Here is a 20,601-nt window from a genome sequence, read left to right as displayed (position 1 = left end):
ATTTGGTGCCCTTTTTACTACCCGAGATTTTGTCTCTAGAAAAAAAGAAGTCAAAGAATCGGAAAATATCTACATTTTCAGGAGAGATGTCAGAACCTCCAACAGAGACAGAGGAAGTGTGGGCAGAGAGGTGGAAGGAGAACCACTAAATAATTATATTATAGAAGCCAAGTGAGAAGATGCCACATAAAAAGTATTGGTTAGCAGTGTTCAATGTTGTGGGGGGATCAAAAAATATGAGGGTTGAGAGCAAAAGCTTGAACTTTTCACAACATACCTTGAATAGTAAGAATGGAAGTCAAGGCTTAAGGAGTGAATGATGGTGAGAAAAACCAGGCGGGACCACTGATCTGAGAAGCTGGGAAGTCAAAGCTTAACAGGCGCCATCTTTGGCTCTCTCCCATATGTGTGCCCTGGCATGCTCTCAAATGCAAGGTCACTCTCATTTCTGAAGTACTGAACAAAAGCTCCCTGGCTAACTCTGCTTTCTTAGCAGAGAGAGAACTTGTATGGAGAAAGTATTAGTAGAAATTCTATAAAACTGTGTTTATAAGTGAAGCAAAAAACTCTGGCTTTACTATTATGAAACATTCATGTAATAGGAGTCCAAGAATGTATCCTTTTAAAAAGGAGGAAAGGCATTGTGGATGTTTAAGGGACTGTGGAAAGATGAAAATGCACAGTGTTGTCAGTGGAAGTCTGAATTGGTCCATCCATTCAGGAAAGCATTTGGAATTATGCATAGAAACTGATTAAAGCACCCATTGGCCCAGCCATTTTTCTCTTAGGCATATACTCCAAGGAGGTAATAGCAAAAAAGACAGACCCTATATCCAAGGAGAGCAGTTAGGTGACACAAGGGATAGAACACCTGGATTGGAGTCAGGAGAGACCTGAATTCAAATTCTACCTCAGACACTTACTAGCTGTGTGACTTCAGCAAATCACTTAACCATTTACTTATTTGTAAAGTAAGCTGGAGAAGGAAATGGAAAACTACTCTGGTATCTCTGCCAAGAAAATTCCAAAAGGGGTCATAAAGAGATACCATTGGAAAATGAGTAAACAGAATATACCAGGGAGAGGAAGGGAATGAGTAAGATGCCTTTACAAATAATTTCAATGGATCCTCACAACAATCCTTCAAAGTAGGTGATATTATTATTCCTGTTTTACAGTTGAGGAAACTGAAACTCTCCCATGGTTTTCCCCTTTTGTTCTAATTTTTCTCTCTCAACATGATTCATAAAGCAGTATGAAAAAAATGAATTAAAAAAAGAAAAATAGGAATACAAAAAGAAATTTAAAATAAAACTTGAGGCTCAAGAAGAGATATTAAACATAACAGGTTTCAATCTGCTCCTAAACTGCCCTCTTCCCTGTTGTTGAGGGTGTCAGCACCTTCCCCTCACCCATGTTTTACAACACTGGCATCATCTATTCTTCACTCTCCCTCACACCATTTGTTCATTCAGTTGCCAGATCTTGTTTTTACCTGGATAGAATTTCCCACATCTAACCATTGCTCTGTTCTACCCCACTAAATCATCCATAGCCTCCTAACTGCAGGTCTCTAACTTATGCTCCATCCAACTGCCAACATGATTTTCCTAAAGCACAGGAGTATGTCATTCCCTGGTTTTAGTGATTCCCTAACTGCCTGGAAAATAAACAATGAAATCCTTTGTCTAGAACTTAAAACCCCTCACCTGACTTCAGCCCCTGCCTTTCCAGCCTTGTCATCCTCTACTCCCCTTCACAAATTCTGCAGGCCAGTCAGTTTGGCCTTCTCGCTGGCCCTCATACACTGAGAGCTTCATGTCTTATCTCCATGACTTGGCTCTAGCCTCTGACAAGCAGGGCCTCCTCACCTTGGATCCTCAAAATCCTTTAAGACTTAGTTTGATCTACTGGTCATCCTGCCATCTAGGGGAGGGGGTGGGGGGGGTAAGAGGTGAAAAATTGGAACAAGAGGTTTGGCAATTGTTAATGCTGTAAAGTTACCCATGTATAAATCCTGTAAATAAAAGGCTATTAAAAAAAAAAAAAAAAAAAAAGACTTAGTTTGAACACCACCTTCTGGGAAGCTTTTCTTGATTCCCATTCCACCCCCACCATCTCCCACATTTACTTTTTTGTGTCTCTTGTCTAAATACACATCTCCCCTGACTGAGTGTAAAAACGCGAGGGCAAAGGGTGTTTAATTTTTGTCTTTGCATTCTTAGTGCCTGGCACACAGTAGGACTTAATTCTTTCAGATTGATGGCTAGCCTATATTCACTCAAAGAGCTCTTTTGCTGATGTGGAAGTTCCTTCTACACACACTTTTGTTAAAAAAAAAAAAAAAAAAAAAAAAAAAAAAAAAAAAGATAAAATTTGTTCCCCCTTATGTTTTGTTCAGTTGTGTCCGGCTCTTTGTGGCCCCTTTTGGGTTTGTCTTAGCAAGGATATTGAGAGGCCATTTCCTTATGTAGCTCATTTTACAGATGAGTTAACAGGCAAAAAGAATGGCGTGAATTGCCTAGATTCCTATTGCTAGGAAGTGTCTGAGGCTGGATTTGAACTCAGGAAGAAGCACTTCCTGACTGCAGGTCCAGCTATGGCACTCCCTAGCAGCCTTATATGTTTAAGAGGACTTTTACTTTTTGCTATTGGCTCTGTTCTTGAACTATCAAGAGGGTCCTTCTCGTTCCTGTCTCTTAATCCCAAGGGGACAATATAACTGGAGGGGGCACAGTCATGACACGGACACGGAGGCCCCCGAGTTTCAGGCACCTGGAGACAAGCAGTCACAGGGACCCCAGCCCGAGGCCAGGTGTCCCAACCTGAATCCAACAGTCCTTGTCTTTGATCTCCGAGTTATGCGTTTTGAGGGGAAAAAATGCTCTTCACCAGTGAACATCAAAGCTGGAGTCTTTCTCCGTACCATCTGTCCCACCAAAATGGCCTGGACTGACCAGCATGCTCAGAAAACCACCTTTTATGCATTGTGTAGAGGGGAAGGACTATGGCTGTACATGGTCCCTGCCTGTCTGTACCCTAGGCTGACAGCTTGGTTAGCTTTGAGAGGCTGTTCTGCATCGCCTTTTTTATTCTTTGTTGCAAGGGTTGGCTTATTGAGGCTGGGGATGAAGGCAGGGAAGGGTATTTAGAAAAGGGGATGATGTAAATACCATATTTACCAATAAATACCAATAAAGCTGAAAACCAGATTCTTTGTGAAAGCCCATGTCCCTTATCTAGAGTAGCCCGCTGTTTAAGTCTGTCCCCATTCTGGGCTGGTTGTGGCTATCCTTCAGTGAGCTCCATTTAGATGTTTTTGAGTTCTTTTTTTTTGGCTGGATCAGGTTTCCCTACACAGCGAGTTGCTGGTTTATCAGATGGAAATAGGAATGGGAAATGGGCACAAGAAGCGGGTCACATCTCTGACCCCGGGTCCTCAGCTCCCACAGACTGTAGAGCTGTGGGCTGATGGAGAGTTTTGTTATGATGGCTAGGGCAGAACTAAGCACATGCTCCCATTGGAGAAGAGATGGAACACTGCAAAGAGAGCCGGCATTCTTTATGGAGTAGGGTTACTGGAGGCGGGAGGAGACTGGGAACTGGGGAATAGGTAGAAGGATTAGCCTCCTTTGGAGACAGGAGGGATGGAGGAGGGAATGGGGACTGAGGAGGCAGTGATGAAGGAGCTCCCAGCCCCTGCCGACGGGAGGTGAGGTCATCTCAGAGTCCCTACCTGTGTGGGACACCTGGCTCCTGGTGACCTAGGGCCCAGCAAAGGTCAAACCTGAATCTGTTATGTTGTTACCATTTCATGGCTTTCTCCAGGAGCTCAGGGGTCATGAGAGGGAAGGACTGGTGGATCCCTGACTCTCAAGCCCCACTTGCTCTCAGCTTCCATGGGTGAGCCTTGAACACAGGTATCTGAGGAGGAGGAGAGAGCTGAGGAAGGCTAGTGGTCTGGTTCCCCTCTCAGCCATTACCAAGCATTAGTTAAGGTCACCTTGTATAGGGGGCCCAAGTCAGCATTTCTCACCTCAGGTCAGAGGATGGAGTTCGAGGAATTACAGGCCTGATAAAAGGCCCTGCCTGGGACTGAGTGATGTCTGCTTAAGGAAGATGGGGACAGGATGCTTCTGTCCCAACCAGCTGACACTGAAGGTGGACAGGAAAAGCTGCCTTGAACTCATCCACAGAGACAGTCGTGGACAGAGGTTACAAAGAATTTATTACTTTGAGTGAAGATGGAAGCGTGGAACAAATGGGAGCCCCAGCCCAAGGAGCAGAGAGGAGGCAGGGGAAAGCCACAGGTGGAAGCTGGGGAAAATCAGGCCTCAATGCTAAGCTGTATGGAGTGATGGGCAGATTGGGGAGTTCTATTTCCCAATTTCAACCCAGAAAGTAACCTCAGGACCTGACCCCTTTTCCTTATGGCAAACTACCTGGACTCTGCTTCTCACCTGGGGGGAGGCTTTTCAGGGGCTGGGATGGAAAACTAGAGAGAGGGTGCTATCTCCCCAAGGCAGTCCCCAAGGAGAAGTGAGGCTGAGAAAGAGTTGATCTTGAGTCTGTCAGGTTTCCTGGCATTCCCAGTATGCCATGGCACTTTCTTTTGGGAGAACCTGAGCAATCTGAGCTGCCAGCAGCCCAGGCCCTGTCCCTTCCTCCTAGGAATTCCCAAGCCAGCCAGAGGGCCTTTCCCAGCAAGGGGTCAGGGAAAGGAATGAGGTATCTGAGGACAGAGTAGAGGCAGGGGCCAAAAGGAAGGATGGGGTAGCCTTGCCCATTGGTGCCCACTGTCCCAACCCGTATCTTGGGCCAGGTTGATCCCTGAAAGGCTTGGCAGCTTTGGGTTAGCCCACGGGCCTAACCTTGGCAATAAACAGGGTAGCAGCTTTCTCTAGGAACTCGTCCCTCAGCATGGACGAGTTGGGCTTGCGGGCCAGCAGGGCCCGGTCCATGGCCAGGGCGAGGCAGTCGGGGCCCAGCTGAGAGCCGGCCTCCAGGTAGCGGCTGGGAGCTTCAAAGTCCCCTGCCAACAGGGCCCCCTCCAGGGTGTCTAGCACCGCCTGGCACACTCGGCGGTCAGCCTGTCCCGAGTCATCCAGGACCTCGTAGAGCGCATCTGCCCGAGACACGAACTCCAGAAGCACAAAGCAGGTGAGCATGCCGTAGCGGAAGATGTCAAAGGGGACGGCCTCGTGGTCCCGGCACTGGATCTTTCGCAGGAGGGGGGACACGATCTCCTCAGGGGCCTCCCCGTCTCTGCAGATGCGCTTCAGCAGCTCACTGTAGGTGCGCCCATCCAGGCCCGGCCTCTTCTTCCGGCCGCTGGCACTCAGGCACTCGTAGGCCACGCTGACGTTGTTGTTGAAGGCCGTCCTGTGGGATGGGAAGGACCACGTGTGACTCTTGCCCTCCTGCCTCCCTCTGTGCCAGAGCTCCCTGGACTCTGTGTCTAGTCCAGAACCCCCACTCTTCCTCCTGGGAGCTGCCACAGATCAACCCAGCCGCCCACGTCCCCCCAGTGTGCACCACCCTCCCTCAGCACTCAGGAGAGCTCTGGAGTTCCTCCTGTGCCAGCCAATGGGTTGTGTTTTGTTTTTTTAAATGTCCTATTCTTGCATGTCCTCTGTACCCCCTCTTCAGGCTGAGAGCACCCTCAGTTCAGGACTGGGTCCTACCTTAATCCATCCAGGGGCTGCCTGGGGGTCCTGTGGTCTGCTCAGATTGCAGGGCCTCTAGCCAGCCTCCAACCTCACCAGCCAGCTGGGACAGGAGGCTCACAAACCACCATACTCTTTGTCTTTGCCCCTAGGGGATTCCTCTCCTCATATGCTCTTCCACAATTTGGCTAAGTCGCCCCAACTTGGGAAAGCAAAAAAGGGCTGGTGGCAGCCAGTGGAGGTGGGGCCCTGTGCACCTATATTCGCTCCCTACATCCACCCCTGCCATCTTCCCATGTCTCCCTCCCAGAGTTCTTTTGGACCAAAAAAGGGCTGAGGATTCCCTGCCATGGCATTTTCTTTGCTCACAAAGAGCCTGAAGGGTAAATCATGAGATTGGTGGGAGGAGGTAGAAAAAAGATGCAATCATAAAGTGATGAATTAGAAGAGACCTCTAAATAACAGCGGTTCCTCTCTTTTTTTAGCCTCAAAGATGCTTCTATTTAAAATCTTGTTTTCATTGCTATCTTTCCCCCATTCTCTATTCAGTAATCTCCTCCCATTCACCATCCCTTCCTTGCCCATGCATGACTAGTAAGTCTATATTTAGTTATCAGCTCTTCCCTGCACAGTCCCACGTCTCTCCACTTGAATGGCCTTTTAGCGTATCAAACATCCTAAAAACTGAACTACTCAGGAGACCAGAGATTTACAGCTAGAAGGGATCAGGGAAGTTGGACTCCCAAGACGGAAGTGACTTCTAAAATCACCAGTACTTAAGTGACAGACAGGACCCTCAGCCTTTGAAACCAGACTGCCTGTTTTTTCCTCTATACCTAAAGCTCCTCACCATCCCCCAGCATCCTTTCAGTGACTGGGATTCAAAGCCTGAAGGGATCTGTGCCTCTGCCTTCTCCCAAAGCTCCTGAGCTATCAGGCATTGATACTCAGCAGCAGTTCCATGACATCTCTTCCTTTACTTGGGAGCGCGACCCCTCAACACCCTTTACTTGGATCACTTCAACAGCGGGCTAGCCCCCAGACTCTCTCCTCTTCAATCCCAAGGCCTTCTAGTACGAGTTTGACTCTTACTCCCCTTACGGCTCCCTATTGCCTGGAGAATAAAATCTAAGCCCCCCAACCCAGCACTCTCTGGCCTGTAGCTCCAGACCTTCTTTCCAGCTCTAGTTTATAAAATGGCCCCACTGTGTTCCCAGTTAACTGGGCCTGGGCGACCAGCTGCTCTCAGAACCCGGTTCTCTAGCCCCTGGGATTTGCTCTGGCTGTGTATCATACACAAGGGTCATTTCTTTCCCTAGCTTCCTGCCTCCCCAAGATCCTCTCCTAGTACTAAAGCACTTTGTCTGGTTTTTCCTTTGTCCCCGCCATTCCTAATGTCAAATTTATCTTTGCTCATGAAACATGGTGCTTCCTCCCCACCTCCCAGAGCCCCTTGGGGTCAGGAATTGAGTCATTTTCTTTCTGTATGTCCTGTGTCTGGTACACTTCCTTGCAAAGCATATATAGGATATGCTGGAAGGGACCTCAGAGGCTCAGAAAAGGGAGCAGGTCCGCTCAAGGTGACCCAGCAAGTCAGGGGCAAGCAGAGATCAGAACTCGGGTCGGTGCCTGTTCCCACTGTCTGGCCCCGCCTTATGGGTGCGGAGGCAGCGTCCAGAGAGGAGGGAGGGGTGCCTCTGGGAATGCCCTCCCCTGCCCCCTCTTCTAGGCTGGATAAGGAAGGAAGGAAGGGAAGGGGGCGTGCGAGTGGGACCCCCGGGGCCCAGCGCAGCCGGAGGTGGAGAGGCTGTCCCGGAATACACAACAGCGCTGATTGGACCATAAAATAATAAAAGGGAGACAATAAAAACCGGACTTTCTTCCCCAGTGCAAAATTATCCTCCTGGTTTTAAGGGCAAACTGTTAAAAAAAAAAAAAAAAAAACCTGGAGCCCCACCCAGCGTCTGGTTCTAGTACCGCCCCAACGTGGCTGGAATCAGGACAGTGAGACGGGGAGGGGCTCAGGCCGGGAACTCTCCGGCTGCGCCGCCCCCTGCTGGTGACTCGGCGGTAGTCACTCAACGCCTCCGGGCCCACGGCTGCCGAAGCCGCCGAGCCCGGGGTTGCTCTAAGTGACCCGGGTTCAATTCTGTGCTTTTACAGACGGAGGAAAACGAAAGCGGATGCGAGTAGGGGAGACCTCCCCGAGGCGCTGAATGGGAAGTTACTCGCATTAATCGGGACGAGGCAAATCTAATTATCTCTACTAACTAAGGAGGAAACGGAGTAGTCCGGGAGAGGGAAATGACCGCTCCGGCTAGAACCGGGCTGCTCCGCCTAGGAGTCCCTTCCCCCACTCCCATACTGGCTCCCCACCCCTTTTTTCTGGGGCCCTCCTGTCACAGGAGACCCTCGCTCGAAGTCCCACGCACAACGAAAGGCTTAGACTAAAACAGGCGAGCAAGGTGCCTCCCGGTTTTGAAATCCTAGGTTCTAGGTTCTAAATTTAGTCTGGGAGTCTTAAGGTGGATCGCCACGCCTCGGCAGAAGACTACAAGGCCCAACATGCAGTGCGCCGCCCACACCCGAAAGAGGATGGGGGTTAAGGAGTGTGTACGTGTCTATGTCAGAGACTACGATTCCCAGCATGCCCCCCGCGGCGCACGAAAGGACGCTGGGACTTGTAGTTTACGAAGGCTGCGGCCCAGCTGTCTGGTGGGTCCGTCGGTCGGCTGGCCCGCCCGACCCGGGCCCCCGCACCTCTGGGAGTGGTGAGCCAGGCGTAGGTGCCACAAGGCGCGGCCGATGCGCTGCTGCTGCAGGAGAAGCAGGCCCGGAGGCTCCCCGGCGCCGCCGTTGGCGGGCGAGCGCAGGCCCAGGTTGTCGAAGTAGTGCGCCAGGAAGGGGAGCGGCTCATCGGGTCGCGCTTCCAGCACCTTGAGCAGCGCCGCGCGAAGCATAGCCGTCACCCCGGCCTGCCGCAGGAACTCCTCCTCGCTTTCGGTAGCCAGGCCCCGTGCCGGGCTCGCCCGCCGAGCCTCCGAAGTCCCAGCCACCGGCGCCGTGGGCCGCCGCTTCTCCGCCATCTTCCCTGCGGGCCGCCCAGAACCGGAAGTACCACCATCTTGGCACGGGGCGGTGCAGGAAACGGTGCTCCAGCCATGTTGGCTGCTGGCAGCATCATCGTCGCCCATGCTTTAGGTCTAAAGGAGGCTTCAAATAGCTTGGATATTAACGGAGATACTGCCTTTTATTTAAATCCTCTCCAGCGAGGTGGGGGCTCTGGGGCCTGGGCCCCAAGGATGACCTCTGCCAGGCTAGCCTACAGGCTCGTTGGGGAAAGCTGTTCCTGTTATGACGCTGTCGCCACTCCATCTTGAATGTGGGCAAAAGGCACGCCCCTTAGCAACAGCTGCTCCTGGTTGCCAGGGACGCGTGCTACTTGCGCCTCCTACTTCTGACTCCCAGTTTTGAAATTGACCTGGTTGAAACTGACCTGGTTGAAACTGACCTGGTTGAAACCGCCCCAGAACATTTGTTTGTGTTTTGTTTATTTTATTATTACCCTTTTAAAAAATTGTTCAGCTCCCTCTTGTTGCCCCCGACCTGAGGCTGGTCACGACTCTGCCCTGGAAGACTGGATGCAGGGGGTGCCCTAGAGTCCGAGATTTTGTGTTCCCACTCAGAGGCGTGGACCGGAGTTCTCCGAGAACGTCCATCTCAGACGTGACTGGAAGCAGACCCTACCTGCGGGAGCCCCGTATTTGCTGAAACCGCTGCCCCTCACGTTTGAGTTAGGAGGGAAAGGCCACTTTCCCCCAAGAAGCCCCCAATATGGGGGATAGACTCGGTGTCTGCCTTCTGAGAGCCCCATTTGTGAGGGGAAAACAGCCCCAGGTCTGAGGGGGAAGCTTTGTCCTGGAACATAAACAGAGACCCAGTGGCAAACACGGAAGAAAACTTTGAGGGCGCCTTCTCAGCCAGCTACTGTTCCAACTGTGGGCAATAAGTGCCCACTCAGCGCCAAGCCCTGAGAATACAAAGGCAGCCCCCGCTCTGACTAGGACTTCCCATGCCCAGGAGAGGGGTGGTCAGGAAAGGGCATCTTTATCTGGAAAGCTACAGGGATGGCAATACTCTGGGACAAAGGTCAGGGAAAAAGTGAATTTTGGCTGGAATCAGTCCTAGAGGTGGTGGGAAGTGATCACACTCCATTTGTCTCCGTGAGCAGATTGCCCTGCTTATCATTCCCACTTTCCCCCTTCTTTTCAGCCTCTTTTTTTCTCTCCTGGCTGCTTCCCTACTGCCTACCAAAATGACAACAGTGCCTTCATCCTCGAAACCCCCTCATTTATCTTCCCTCCCTTTTGTGACTAAAGAAAATACATCTGTAGGACAGATGCCTCCACTTTTCCTCTCATTCTCTTAACTCTTTAAAATCTGATTTTTGTCTTCATTTGACAAAACTGTTCTCTTCTCAGTTACTGATGGTCTCAGCTGCCAACATTCATTTCTCAACCCTTAACCTTTTTGACCTCTTTGCAGCTTTTGGTCCTGCCCATGACCCATAGCCCTGTTCCCTTCAGGTGTTTGTGACACTGCTCATTCCTGTTTCTTTCAATCAGGTTGTTCCTTCTCAGGTTTTTGCTGGACCTTTATCCAGGTCACATCCATGATGGGTGTTTCTCAGGAGTATCTGGTCTTAGGCCCTCTTCTCTTTTCCCTCTGTACTATTTCATTTGGTAAAATCAGTTCCCATGGATTCAATTATCATCTATGCTGATGATTCTCAAGTCTACTTATCTGGCTTAGAGGTTACTGTCTCATTGATCTCCATTCTTGAATATATTTAGTTGCTTTTTGATCATCTTGAACAATAGGCACCTCAAAATCAGCATGTCTGAAAAGTCATAATCTTTCCCTCCAAACCCTCCCCTCTTCCCCTCTGCCCTATGACTGTCCAGGGTAGCATGAGCCTCACTCGCCCAGGCTTGAAATCCAGGGGTCATCCTTGGACTCACCATTCTCTTCTTACTACCCCACATATCCAATCCAATCCGATGTTACCTTCAGAACATTTCCCTTCTACACCCCTAACTCTCCTGACATTGCCACCACTGTTTACAGCCTCATCACCTTATCACCTCAGGTTTGGTCTGTTTGCCCTACATAGCCTGCTGGCTGGTCTCCCTGCTTCAGGTCTATTCCCACTCTAGTTTATCTTCCTGCAAAAGTGATCTTCCTAAAAGAAGTTCTGACCAAAAGTTCCCCGGATGCCTCCATGATCAATAAGTTCCAGTGGTTTTCTGCCATCTCCAGAATCAAATATAAAACCCTGTCTGATGTGGAAAATCCTTCATGATCAGCCTCTGCCTCCCATCAACCTTTACAGTCTTCTTAGAGAGCTCCACCCTACCCCTACCTAGCCCATAACTCTGATCCAGTGAGACTTCCTTACAGTTCCTTGAACAGAACCCCTCTTCTATAGGAAGCCTTTCCTGATCTTCCTTAATTTGAGTGCCTTCCCTCTGTTGGCTGTTCCCACCATCTTATTTGTACATTAGTAGATTCATGTCATCTCCTGCATTAGACGGGGGTTCTGTCAGAACAGGGACTGTTCTTTGCCTTTCTTTGAAAACTTAGCACATTGCTGGCCACTTAATAGTGATTACACTGGCATGAAATAGTTAATTCTTCCAGGGTTTCTGTTTCAGTTTGGAATGGGAGTATACTCTTTCAGGGATTTATCCCCAGTCTCTGAGATTGTGGCTTAGGGACCCTGTTCTTAGCCCCCTAAACATTTCCGGACTGCGGGGACACCCTGTTTCGATGACCCCGTTGGAGGGAATTTCTGTTGTCCCCCTCAGACTGGTTCATTTCTGACAACAGTGGAGGTTTCCTTCTCAAAGTAGGGGGATTTCTAAGATTGCAGGTCACCTAGCTTACCTGATAGTGAGGGCTTCCTGAGATCCCCACAGAATTTTAGCATTTGGGGAACCTCAAAGGGAGCAGCCATTACTTCAGAAATTTAGCTCAAGTTTTCTGCACCTGATCCTGAGGGCTTGTTGCTATATATATATATATATATATTTTTTTTTTTTTTTTGCAATTAGGGTTAAGTGACTTGACCAGGGTCACCCAGCTAGGAAGTGTTTAAGTGTCAGATTTGTCAGTCTTCAGGGCTGGTGCTCCATCCACTGTGACACCCAGCTGCCCTGGTTGTTGCAGATTGTTTTGTCAACCTAAACTTACATGAGTGATTATAGCCAGTAAGTTTGGGAGAGGAGGGGGGCAGGAAAAGTAGGAAATGACTTCTAATCATTCTTAGAAGAAGTGAGTAGAGAAATGTCTCTCCTACTTTAACCCTGACCAGGAGTTCAGGAATAACATATGGTCATTCAATCTGACGTCCTCATTTTGGGGAGTAATGGTCTCCTGGTGAGCAGGTGCCCATGGGCAAGACGACTTCTCCTCAAAATGAAGTCAGATTGAATGACCAAAGAGTAGGTCTCCCATAGTCTCTCTAGCCTGGAACTCTGGCTCTCTCCAGCCAGCTGAAGGCTCCTACTCCAGTTCTTTTGCAAGTACCTTGGGATACATATGTTCTACCTTGCATATCAAATGACTATATATATAGTCATCCCTTTAGGCCCCCAAGAAGAGAGATAAGAAGACATCTTTGCTGAGATGGGGGAGCACGGGTGTAGAGCGCCGCATAGAACTCCAGATTTATGGGATCATTTTGGTTAATTTGAGTTATTTTATTTATTCTTCAATTTTAATTCTTTATTTAAAGGATGGCTCTCCAGGCAGGGGTGGAGGTGGGGACTGGGAAATGTAGGTAATAATAAAGCTAAAAGAAATCAATAAACATTTGGTTTAAAAAGGACTCCACTAATGAGAAAACCTTCCTTTCCTTTGGGGCACTAGGAAGCTCCCACAGCTTGCCATGTTTTGGGTACTTCTGATGCTGAGTTTCTATCCCAACTAACTTCTTTTGGGCCTCTCTGACTTTCCTCCTGACCCTTCCTCCAATGCTGGCTTAGGCCGGGCTCGAGTAAAGAGGAGGAAGGCGGCTGCTCCATCCTGGAGTTTTGGATTTGCTGATCCAAGCCTTAGCTCACCCCATGCAGTCCCCCAGGCCTCTGATCTGCCCTCGTCTCTGCCTGGGGCCCCTGGGAGTCCCAAACGCTCCCCCTTTTCCTAACCTCAAGTTTCCATCAAGGGCCCCACTTTCCAACTTGTTAGCCGAGTGTGAGCCCTCGAGAGTTGGCCATGACGGTTCCTGCTCTGTAACCTCCACATCCAATCCGTGGTCACGTTTTGGCCGTTTTTACCTCCTCTGTGGAGTCCCAGTCCTGCCTGAAATCCTTGACATTTTTCCAATCATTCCCTTATCAGCCTCCCCACCTCCTGTCTGTCTCCAGGCCCCCTTCCCCAAGAGCAGAGGGGACCACATCACTACAGGGGCTCTGCCTGTGGCCCCAGAAGCGCTTTGGTAGCTTTCTGCAGGATGGATTAGAATGGGGAGAGATTTGAGGAAGCTTCCTTCCAAGCACTGTTGAGACCCAGTGGGAGGCCTCCACCCCCGGTTAGTCTGTATTTAAACCCCCTTGTGCTTCCAGCCCCCTACAATGGAACATCCTGCTGGGCAGGGACTAGGGGGTGTTAGCCCTCGCGCTCAGGATTGTGCAGACAGGCTGGTTGAGCTGTCGGGGACTGTGGGATCTAGAGCTGGAAGGGACTTCAGAGGCCATCCGGTTTAACCCTCATTTTACAGATAAGGAAACTGAGGCTCAGGGAAAGAAGAAAAGGGATTTGTTAAATGCCTGCTGTGTGCCAAGTTATGCTGAGCACTTTACAGGTATCTGATCCTCACAATAAAAGTTTGATGCTACTATTATCCCTACTTTACAGATGAGGAAACTGAGGCAGACAGTCCAGGATCACACAGTAAGCGTCTGAGGCTACATTTGCACTCAGGTCTTTATTGCTTTATCGACTGCACCAGCTAAGTGCGGGGACTACCCAATTCACACAGCTAATTGCCAGAAACAGCATTTGAACCCAGGTTCTCTTATTCCAGAGCCAGCTCCCCTCTCCTGCCCTCCAGGCAGTTGGGGTTAAGTGAGTTGCCCAGGGTCATACAGCCAGCAGGTGTTGTGTCTGAGACCAGATTTGAATTCGGTCCTCCTGACCTCAGGGCCGGTGCCCTCTCCTCTGCATCCCTGGCTCCTCCCAGCTATTGCGTGGGGAGCTGAGTGATCCCTCGGACCCAGCTGCTTCTGATGGTCTGGTTCCAGCTCAGGACCTGTGCTGACGGCCCTCCCCTGCACGAGTCAGTCAGCAGAAGCAGCAGCTCCACAGACAGATGAGCTCTTTATTAGAAGGGTTCTTGGGGTGACCCCCCAAAGAAGAGCCAGCTGTGGTGAGGGGCTGTTGTGGGGAGAGGGCCTCCCCAACCTGTCCTTGCCCAGCCGTGAGGAAGCCCCCTTGGTGGAGTCACCAGCTCCCAGGGCCCTCTGGCCCTTCCCCTTTGTCCAGTGGCAGGCCCTGGGGGCTCGCCCCGTTCACGGCGGCCCTCGCAGGGAGCAGGGATCACCGGCCCTGGAGCCGGTGGGAAGGAGGGCCGTAGGTTTGGCCAGGCTGAGGCAGAGCGCACGCGTTCAGGGCCGGGCGGCCTCTGGGGTGCCCTGGGCCCTGAGCCACCTCCACAGGCGGTAAGCCACAAAGGCCACAAGGATCAAGCCCAGCAGGCCGCCGCCTGTCCAGAGGGCCGCTGAGCTGTTCCCGCCATCCATCTCGGGCACTGCGGAAGGAGACGGGGTCCGTGAGGGGGGAGGCCCCCAGCCTCTCCCGGCATGGCTCCCCGGCCCACCCCCCAGGGCCCCGCCGGGCCACCCCTCACTCACAGAGCTCCTTGTCTAGGTAACAACTAGTCTTTTGGCTCCCAGGTTCCACTTGGCACTGGTACATGCCCCAGTTCCGGGGCCCTGGATGCAGGATTAGGGTAGCCCGGGCCCCTGCCTCCTCTCCCTGGTAGTCTGCCAGCCTTCCCGGAGCCCGAATCCAGTGCACAGACGTCCCAGGTTCACACGCCTGGCACGTCAGCTCCAAGGTCCCCCCACCGGCCCCTGGCACCGGGGACAGGAATATTTTGGGGAGGCAAGGATCGCCGGAGCTGGGGTTTGAAGTGAGGGGCAGTGAAGACCCGGGGCCCCGCGTCAGGGAGGAAGCTGTGGGGTCAGGGGGCCCAGAGCTATAACCTTGTACCGTAGAGGCAACTGAGGAGGGCGGAGCCGGCCCCACAGTGGTGGTGGTTGGCAGAAGGGTGCTGGGTGCTGGGGATGTCATCCTGGAAGTAACTGGGGGAGGAAAAGGGGTCGGGAGGCTTTAGGGAAGGAGGCTCCTCTTCAGCATCCCTCCCCCAGGCCTAATGAGTGGCTACTTCCTCCCCAGCCCCCCACCAAGAGAAATGGGACATGGGTCTCCTGGAGGGAAGGAAGAGAGGAAGGAAGGAGACATTGTTCCACCCTAAGGGTCTCAAATCAGGTCAGACAGATATTGTTGTAAGTGGAAATTCAGGAGCGTCCAGAACCAGGGGGATCGTGGGGGGTGGACATTTGGGGAGCAAGGCGAAGCAAGCCGGGTGGGCCCTTTGGAGGAGGAGTCTGAGGGCCCGGCCTGGCGCTCACCAGCTATGGCCCGGCTGTGGCTGAGAGCCTGATGCCCCAGATCCATCTCTACCAGGCAGCGGAACTCGGGTCCGAGGGTCACCAGCTCTGCGGGCAGGACCCAGCGTTTTGTGACCCAGAACACCTCCAGCTCCTCCCCGGTCTCCGCTTCCTGCTCAGGCCCCAGGTCGTCGTCCAGGGCCCACAGGCCCTCCAGCTTCTCATCGCCCCGATACCATGTGAAGTTCAGCTTGTCGTAAGGGGAGACCTCTCGGGCCGAGCAGACCAGGGTGGCCCCTTGCCCAGGGACCAGGATGCTCGGGGACACTTCCACTTTGTCGGGAAAGGCTGAAAGAGCCAGACGCGAGGTTAATGAGGGCGGGGACTGGGGTCTCTGTCTCCCGCCACTCATTTTTGGGGGCTGTGTATGAGGCAATTGGGGTTAAGGGACTTGTTCAGGGTCCCAAGGGTCAGATTTGAGCTCTCTGCGCTCTGTGGTACATGTAGCTACCCCTCTCACTCACTCGCCTTAATCCCTATTTTTCTGTTTCTCTTTGATTTCTTTTCTCTCAGCCTCTGCCTGTCTCATAAATCATGGAACACCAGAACTGGAAGGGCCAAAATACACCAACCAGCCTTAGCCGTCTCATTTTACAGATATGGAAACTGAGGCCCAGAAAAGGGAAGGGGTCCAGCCCGGCTCTGCCCTCACCCAGGGGGTCTCCTGTCTCTCTGCCTGGCTCGTTAGCAATAAAGCAGCATTTCCTCATGTCTTCCCTGGTCCTGCCAACAGCCGGAGAAGGTCCGAGGCCGGATGCCTCCTCCCATTTTACAGAGGGGAAAACTGAGGCTCAGAAAGGAGGCGGCTGGGTAACCGGGGCCAAGGCCGGGCTTACCGTACACCAGCAGCTCCACCGAGTCCTGGTAGGTGGTGTCCTGGCAGGTGCTGATGCACACCTTCCTCCCCGCCATGGAGAGTGTGGCCTCGGGGATGGTCAGGACGCTGAGACCCGGCACGGAGGAGACGTGGCCCAGGCTGGTGTCCAGCCCCTTCCACTGCACGGTCGCCTCCTTGGAGCAGGTCAGAGAGCAGTTCAGCTTGATGGAGCCTCCGGCCGGGACCACGGGCCACGCGGGCGTGATCCGCAGGGGGTTCTCGCCTTCCCTCGGCGCCCCTGCGGAGAGCAGGGAGGAGGGGGCTTTGGGCGGGGGGGGGGGGGGCAGGGGGCCCCCGGGGGCAGCCCATGTCCTGCTCTGGGCTCAGCCACGGTGGATGAGTTTGTGCACTGATCTAACTGACCCTGATTTTTCAGATGAGAACCTGAGACCAGAGGGGGGAGTGACAGGATCGAGGATCAAGGACCAGAGGGGGATCCAGAGACCAGTCTAGTTCACCCCTCTTTTTACAGATGAGGAAGCCCAGAAGGGCAGAGAGCATGTGACTGGCTCCGGGTCAGTAAGCAGCAGAGCTGAGATTGGAGCCCAGCGTTCCTCCCCAGCTCCTCCGTGGCCCTTCCCCACAAGGCCCGTCAGAGATGGAGCCTGGGGGACACCGAGACCCTCAGCCTTCCTGGGAGGGCCTGTGGGATGGGTCAGGGGACAGGGAACTTACCCCAGCTGCTCTGGCCTTGGAGGAGGAGGAAGAGGAGGAGGACTAGCAGGGTGAGGGGGACAGGGAGGGCTGCTTCATTCATAGCTCTCGCCCTCAGAGGCCGTCACCTCCCAGCAGCCGGGCTCCTTTTTCCTTTCTCTTTCCGAGCCCCTCCTGGAGACCCCCCTTAAGTAGAGTCAGGCTGACCCCGCCTCCTCCTCCTTCATTAGACCCTGGAGGATTTCCAGAGGGGATTTCTCTCTGCCCAAGACGGACTCTGCAGCGTCCAGATGGGTCCCGGAAGGGGGGCTGAAGCAGCGCCAAGTTAAGGAGGGACTGATGAGTCCTGCCCTGGAGTAGCCCATCTATGCATGAGGGTGTGGGGGAGAGTTGGATAGGTTGATTCCTTTCCAAAGGAGAGCATCCTTTGGGAGCCAGAGGGAGGGAAGCCTGGTTCCTGAGACCAACCAGAGCTGGCTCCAGAGACATCCCTGAGCCCCCTCGTGGTGGTGGGGATGCCTTTCCGGCGGCCCCCCCCCAGAGCCATCCACTCTGTGCCCACGCAGGGCTGCTACAGGGTCAGGGCCAGGGTAAGAGGGCCGTAGGGGTCTCCTTCCCAGAGCGGCCACCCAGAGGCTCCACCGAAGGTCCTTCCTCCCCTTCATGGAGCAGCCCTGGGAAAAGCCTGGCTTCTGTGGTCCCGCGTGGATGCTCACTACCTGTGCACCCCAGCCAGCCACTTCCTCCCAGAGGTCCTCGTTTTCTCATCTGTTAAATGAAGATGCTAAAATCACCAGTCTCTGAGGCCACTGATCCTGTGATGGGGGAGATGGCGCAATTTTGGGGGGTCTCTAGCGGGTCAAATTCCCAGAAGTTAGTCACACAGGGGCTGAAGGCTTCTGGGAATTTGACCCGCTGGAGACCCCCCAGCTTCTCTTCCCCTTACTGGAAGTTTTCAGGGACCGTGTGAGAAGCCAAGTTTGGAAAAGGTGATAAGACCGAGGGTCACCGATAATCTGCTCACGTCAAGGCTTTTCAGCCGAGTGTCTGGAATTCCCCATCTGTCTCCCAGGAGCCTGGAGGTGGTTTTAGGCCCAGCCTCCCCCTTTTACCTTCTAAGCCGGGCTCCAGAAATTGCTCCTTCCTGCTCAGGGGACCTTTAGATAAAGCTCTGCTCCCTCTTCCCCACTTGATCCTTATTTGGCATCCTTCCCCAGCCTTAAGATTCCTATCTCCTCATCTCCCGTCCTCAAGTGACCACGAGGGTAAGACTGGGCCTGATGTGGACAAGCTTCTGGGAGATAGCTGCAGGACTTGCTGGGCCATTTGGGGCAAGGCTCTCTCCTACTCTGGGCCTCAGTTTCCCCTTCTGTAAAAGGAAGGCTGTGTCCTACCTAGGGTCCCTTTCCACTCTGACATCTACATGTCCTGGAGCGCGAGCACCAGAAAGAGCTTTAGAAATCATTTAACTCAACCCCCTCATTTCAAAGTCCAGGGAAAATGGCAGCCCTTAAAACTACTACCATCTAAGGCTACATCGACAGGGTGTCCAGGATAAAAGAAATGATGTCCTCTGCCCGCATCAGATGACAAAGAGGAAGGAGAAAGGGAAAGGAAGAAGCATTTATAGGGTCCCTACCATGTACTAGACACAGGGCTAAGGGCTTTTTACAAATATTATCTCCTCTGATCCTCAAAGCAAGCTTGGAGATGCGTGCTATTATGATCTCCATTTTACAGATGAGGAAATTAGGCAAAGTTAAATGTCTTGCTCAAAAGTCACACAGCACTCTATCTGCTGTGCCACCTAACTGCCTTGAAAGAATTATTGCATTCGGTTGTGGGTGCCGTGTTTCAGGAACGATGCTTTACCTCTGTCTGCCTCAGTTTTCTTATCTGTAAAACAGGGGTCATGGGGCACCTGCCTTCTAGAGTGATTGTCATGAGCGTCAGATGTGATATTTGTAAATCACTCCTTAATGCTAGCTATCATTATAGAAGATAGCTACTTCTGTACTTGTATATCTATATCTATATCTATATTTCTATTTATCTATAAATTTATCTATCTATATCTATATCTATATATTAAAGAATGTAAACTTCTTGGGAGGCAAGAGCTGTTTAGATTTTCTCTTTGTGTCACCAGCACAACACCTGCAAGATAGCCGGACTTATTGGACATTTAATTAATCTGTTGACTCTGAGGCCTCTTTCAGGTCTGAGATTATGGGAAGGGACAGATTCAAAAACAGCTGAGCTTCAAACCCAGGCCTTCCTTAACTTCCCAAGCCCCCATTCTTTCTACTTCCCCTCCCCATCTGTTCCCTTCCTTCAGCTCTGAAGTTCTCTGGGGCGAGATTCTGCTCTGAGTTGTTCTATCAGCATTGCTGGAGATGGGCAACTTTCCTCTGCTGTCCAATGGGGCGGGGTAAGGTTTTCCATTTTCCTGCATCCCTCTCAAGCCACCTCATTCTTCTCTCCCCTTTATTCCTCCCTGAGTCCTTTTCAGTTCCAGTAAAGGCTAAACAGGAAGCCACGCAGAAGGTGAAGGTCAGAAGGGGTAATGATGAATAGGCAAAAGCCCTGGGCACATCCCAGCAGAGCAAGCTCAGGGGCTGGGGCTCTTCCCCGGGAAGCTGGACCCTTAACCCCAAACCTCTCTGTTTATTTTTGCTTCTAACACACCCATCTTATCTCTGGCTCTGAGGCAAAGACTGAGTGTGGTGATTAATGGGTTACTTCCCTCTTTAATTTCCTAGCTAAGTCAGATCTAAATTTCCACTTCCAAGGCTCTGGCAACCAACTGCCCCTTCCTCCTCCAAGAGACCCTAAGAACTTGGGGCATTGCCGAGTCTGCCATCAGAAAAACTCCAAAATAGGATCGTGTCTTACTGAAAGCAGTGAGATGGGTAGCCAAGAAGGTGAAGCCTGAAGTCGCGAAGGGGATCTGGGGTGGGGATGGCAACAGTGAGAGCTGAAAGAGTCCTGGCCGGCAAGTCGGGAGGTATCTCCTTGGACAAACTATTTCTCTGGGCCTCAACTTGCCTTTAGGGTCTCTGCCAGCTCTGATATTCTGGATTTTTTTGATTCCCAGGCAGAGTTCCTTTGTACCATCCCAAAATATTTCCCTACTTCCTCACAGGATCATGGCATCTAAAACCCCAAAGCGCTTTAGAGCACATCATGTCCAATCCTTCATTTTAGAATTGAGGAACGAAGCAGAGAGGGAAGTGACTTTGCCACAGTCACACAGGTAATAAAGTAGCTCACCTCAGATGCCCACCCATACCCTCTAGCTCCAAGAAAGGACTCTTTCCACCATGCTCCACTGCCATTGTTCCTAGGAGGAAGGGACTGGAAGGAGCACTTTTTCTTACTTTTGAGAGGCAAGAGCAATGGCTTGTGATTGGTAATAGAGCACAACAATGGTGGAGCCTCTGAAGATGGAACCGAGTCCACTTGCCTGACCCAACTCCAAGCTTTGCTAGATTTGGACCAGGTTTACGCTTATCCCTTTGTCCCTCATGCTCAGTCAGCCCCTCTGGAGCACTGAGTCCAGCGGCTAACCTGAGCACACTCTTCCCATACAGATGGCTTTTTCATAGAGGTGGAGGCAGAGGTTCTCCTTTTGGCCCTATATCCTCTCACCTGTTTCCTGGCTTTATCC

At 51.9% G+C, this 20,601-nt stretch overlaps 2 protein-coding genes across 2 annotated transcripts; both read right to left on the bottom strand.

The window, feature by feature from the left end:
- Positions 1 to 4,207: 4,207 nt before the first annotated feature.
- On the bottom strand, positions 4,208 to 9,304 carry TPGS1 (tubulin polyglutamylase complex subunit 1). The gene is made up of 2 exons (XM_003760869.4): positions 8,427 to 9,304; positions 4,208 to 5,382 (listed from the first exon to the last, which is right to left on the bottom strand). The coding sequence occupies exons 1-2, from the start codon at positions 8,858 to 8,860 to the stop codon at positions 4,854 to 4,856; spliced, it is 963 nt and encodes a 320-aa protein (XP_003760917.3). The 5' UTR covers positions 8,861 to 9,304; the 3' UTR covers positions 4,208 to 4,853.
- Positions 9,305 to 14,219: 4,915 nt separating this feature from the next.
- Positions 14,220 to 17,091, bottom strand: MADCAM1 (mucosal vascular addressin cell adhesion molecule 1). Its single transcript, XM_031948266.1, has 5 exons — positions 16,953 to 17,091; positions 16,237 to 16,515; positions 15,362 to 15,688; positions 14,579 to 15,031; positions 14,220 to 14,475 (listed from the first exon to the last, which is right to left on the bottom strand). The coding sequence occupies exons 1-5, from the start codon at positions 17,032 to 17,034 to the stop codon at positions 14,333 to 14,335; spliced, it is 1,284 nt and encodes a 427-aa protein (XP_031804126.1). The 5' UTR covers positions 17,035 to 17,091; the 3' UTR covers positions 14,220 to 14,332.
- Positions 17,092 to 20,601: the final 3,510 nt, after the last annotated feature.

This window comes from Sarcophilus harrisii, chromosome 1, assembly GCF_902635505.1.
Source record: "Sarcophilus harrisii chromosome 1, mSarHar1.11, whole genome shotgun sequence".
Taxonomy (NCBI): domain Eukaryota; kingdom Metazoa; phylum Chordata; class Mammalia; order Dasyuromorphia; family Dasyuridae; genus Sarcophilus; species Sarcophilus harrisii.
This window is presented reverse-complemented; position numbering and strand designations above follow the sequence as displayed.

What these genes read in the sequence shown, in the direction of transcription:
- TPGS1 (XM_003760869.4), bottom strand. Translation starts at nt 8,860, where the DNA reads ATGGGCGACGATGATGCTGCCAGCAGCCAACATGGCTGGAGCACCGTT. An exon ending in CTGGCTCACCACTCCCAGAG is followed by an intron (nt 5,383 to 8,426) that starts GTGCGGGGGCCC and finishes CCCATCCCACAG; the next exon opens with GACGGCCTTCAACAACAACG.
- MADCAM1 (XM_031948266.1), bottom strand. Translation starts at nt 17,034, where the DNA reads ATGAATGAAGCAGCCCTCCCTGTCCCCCTCACCCTGCTAGTCCTCCTC. An exon ending in CCAAGGCCAGAGCAGCTGGG is followed by an intron (nt 16,516 to 16,952) that starts GTAAGTTCCCTG and finishes TGCTCTCCGCAG; the next exon opens with GGGCGCCGAGGGAAGGCGAG. An exon ending in GGTGGAGCTGCTGGTGTACG is followed by an intron (nt 15,689 to 16,236) that starts GTAAGCCCGGCC and finishes TGGCTCTTTCAG; the next exon opens with CCTTTCCCGACAAAGTGGAA.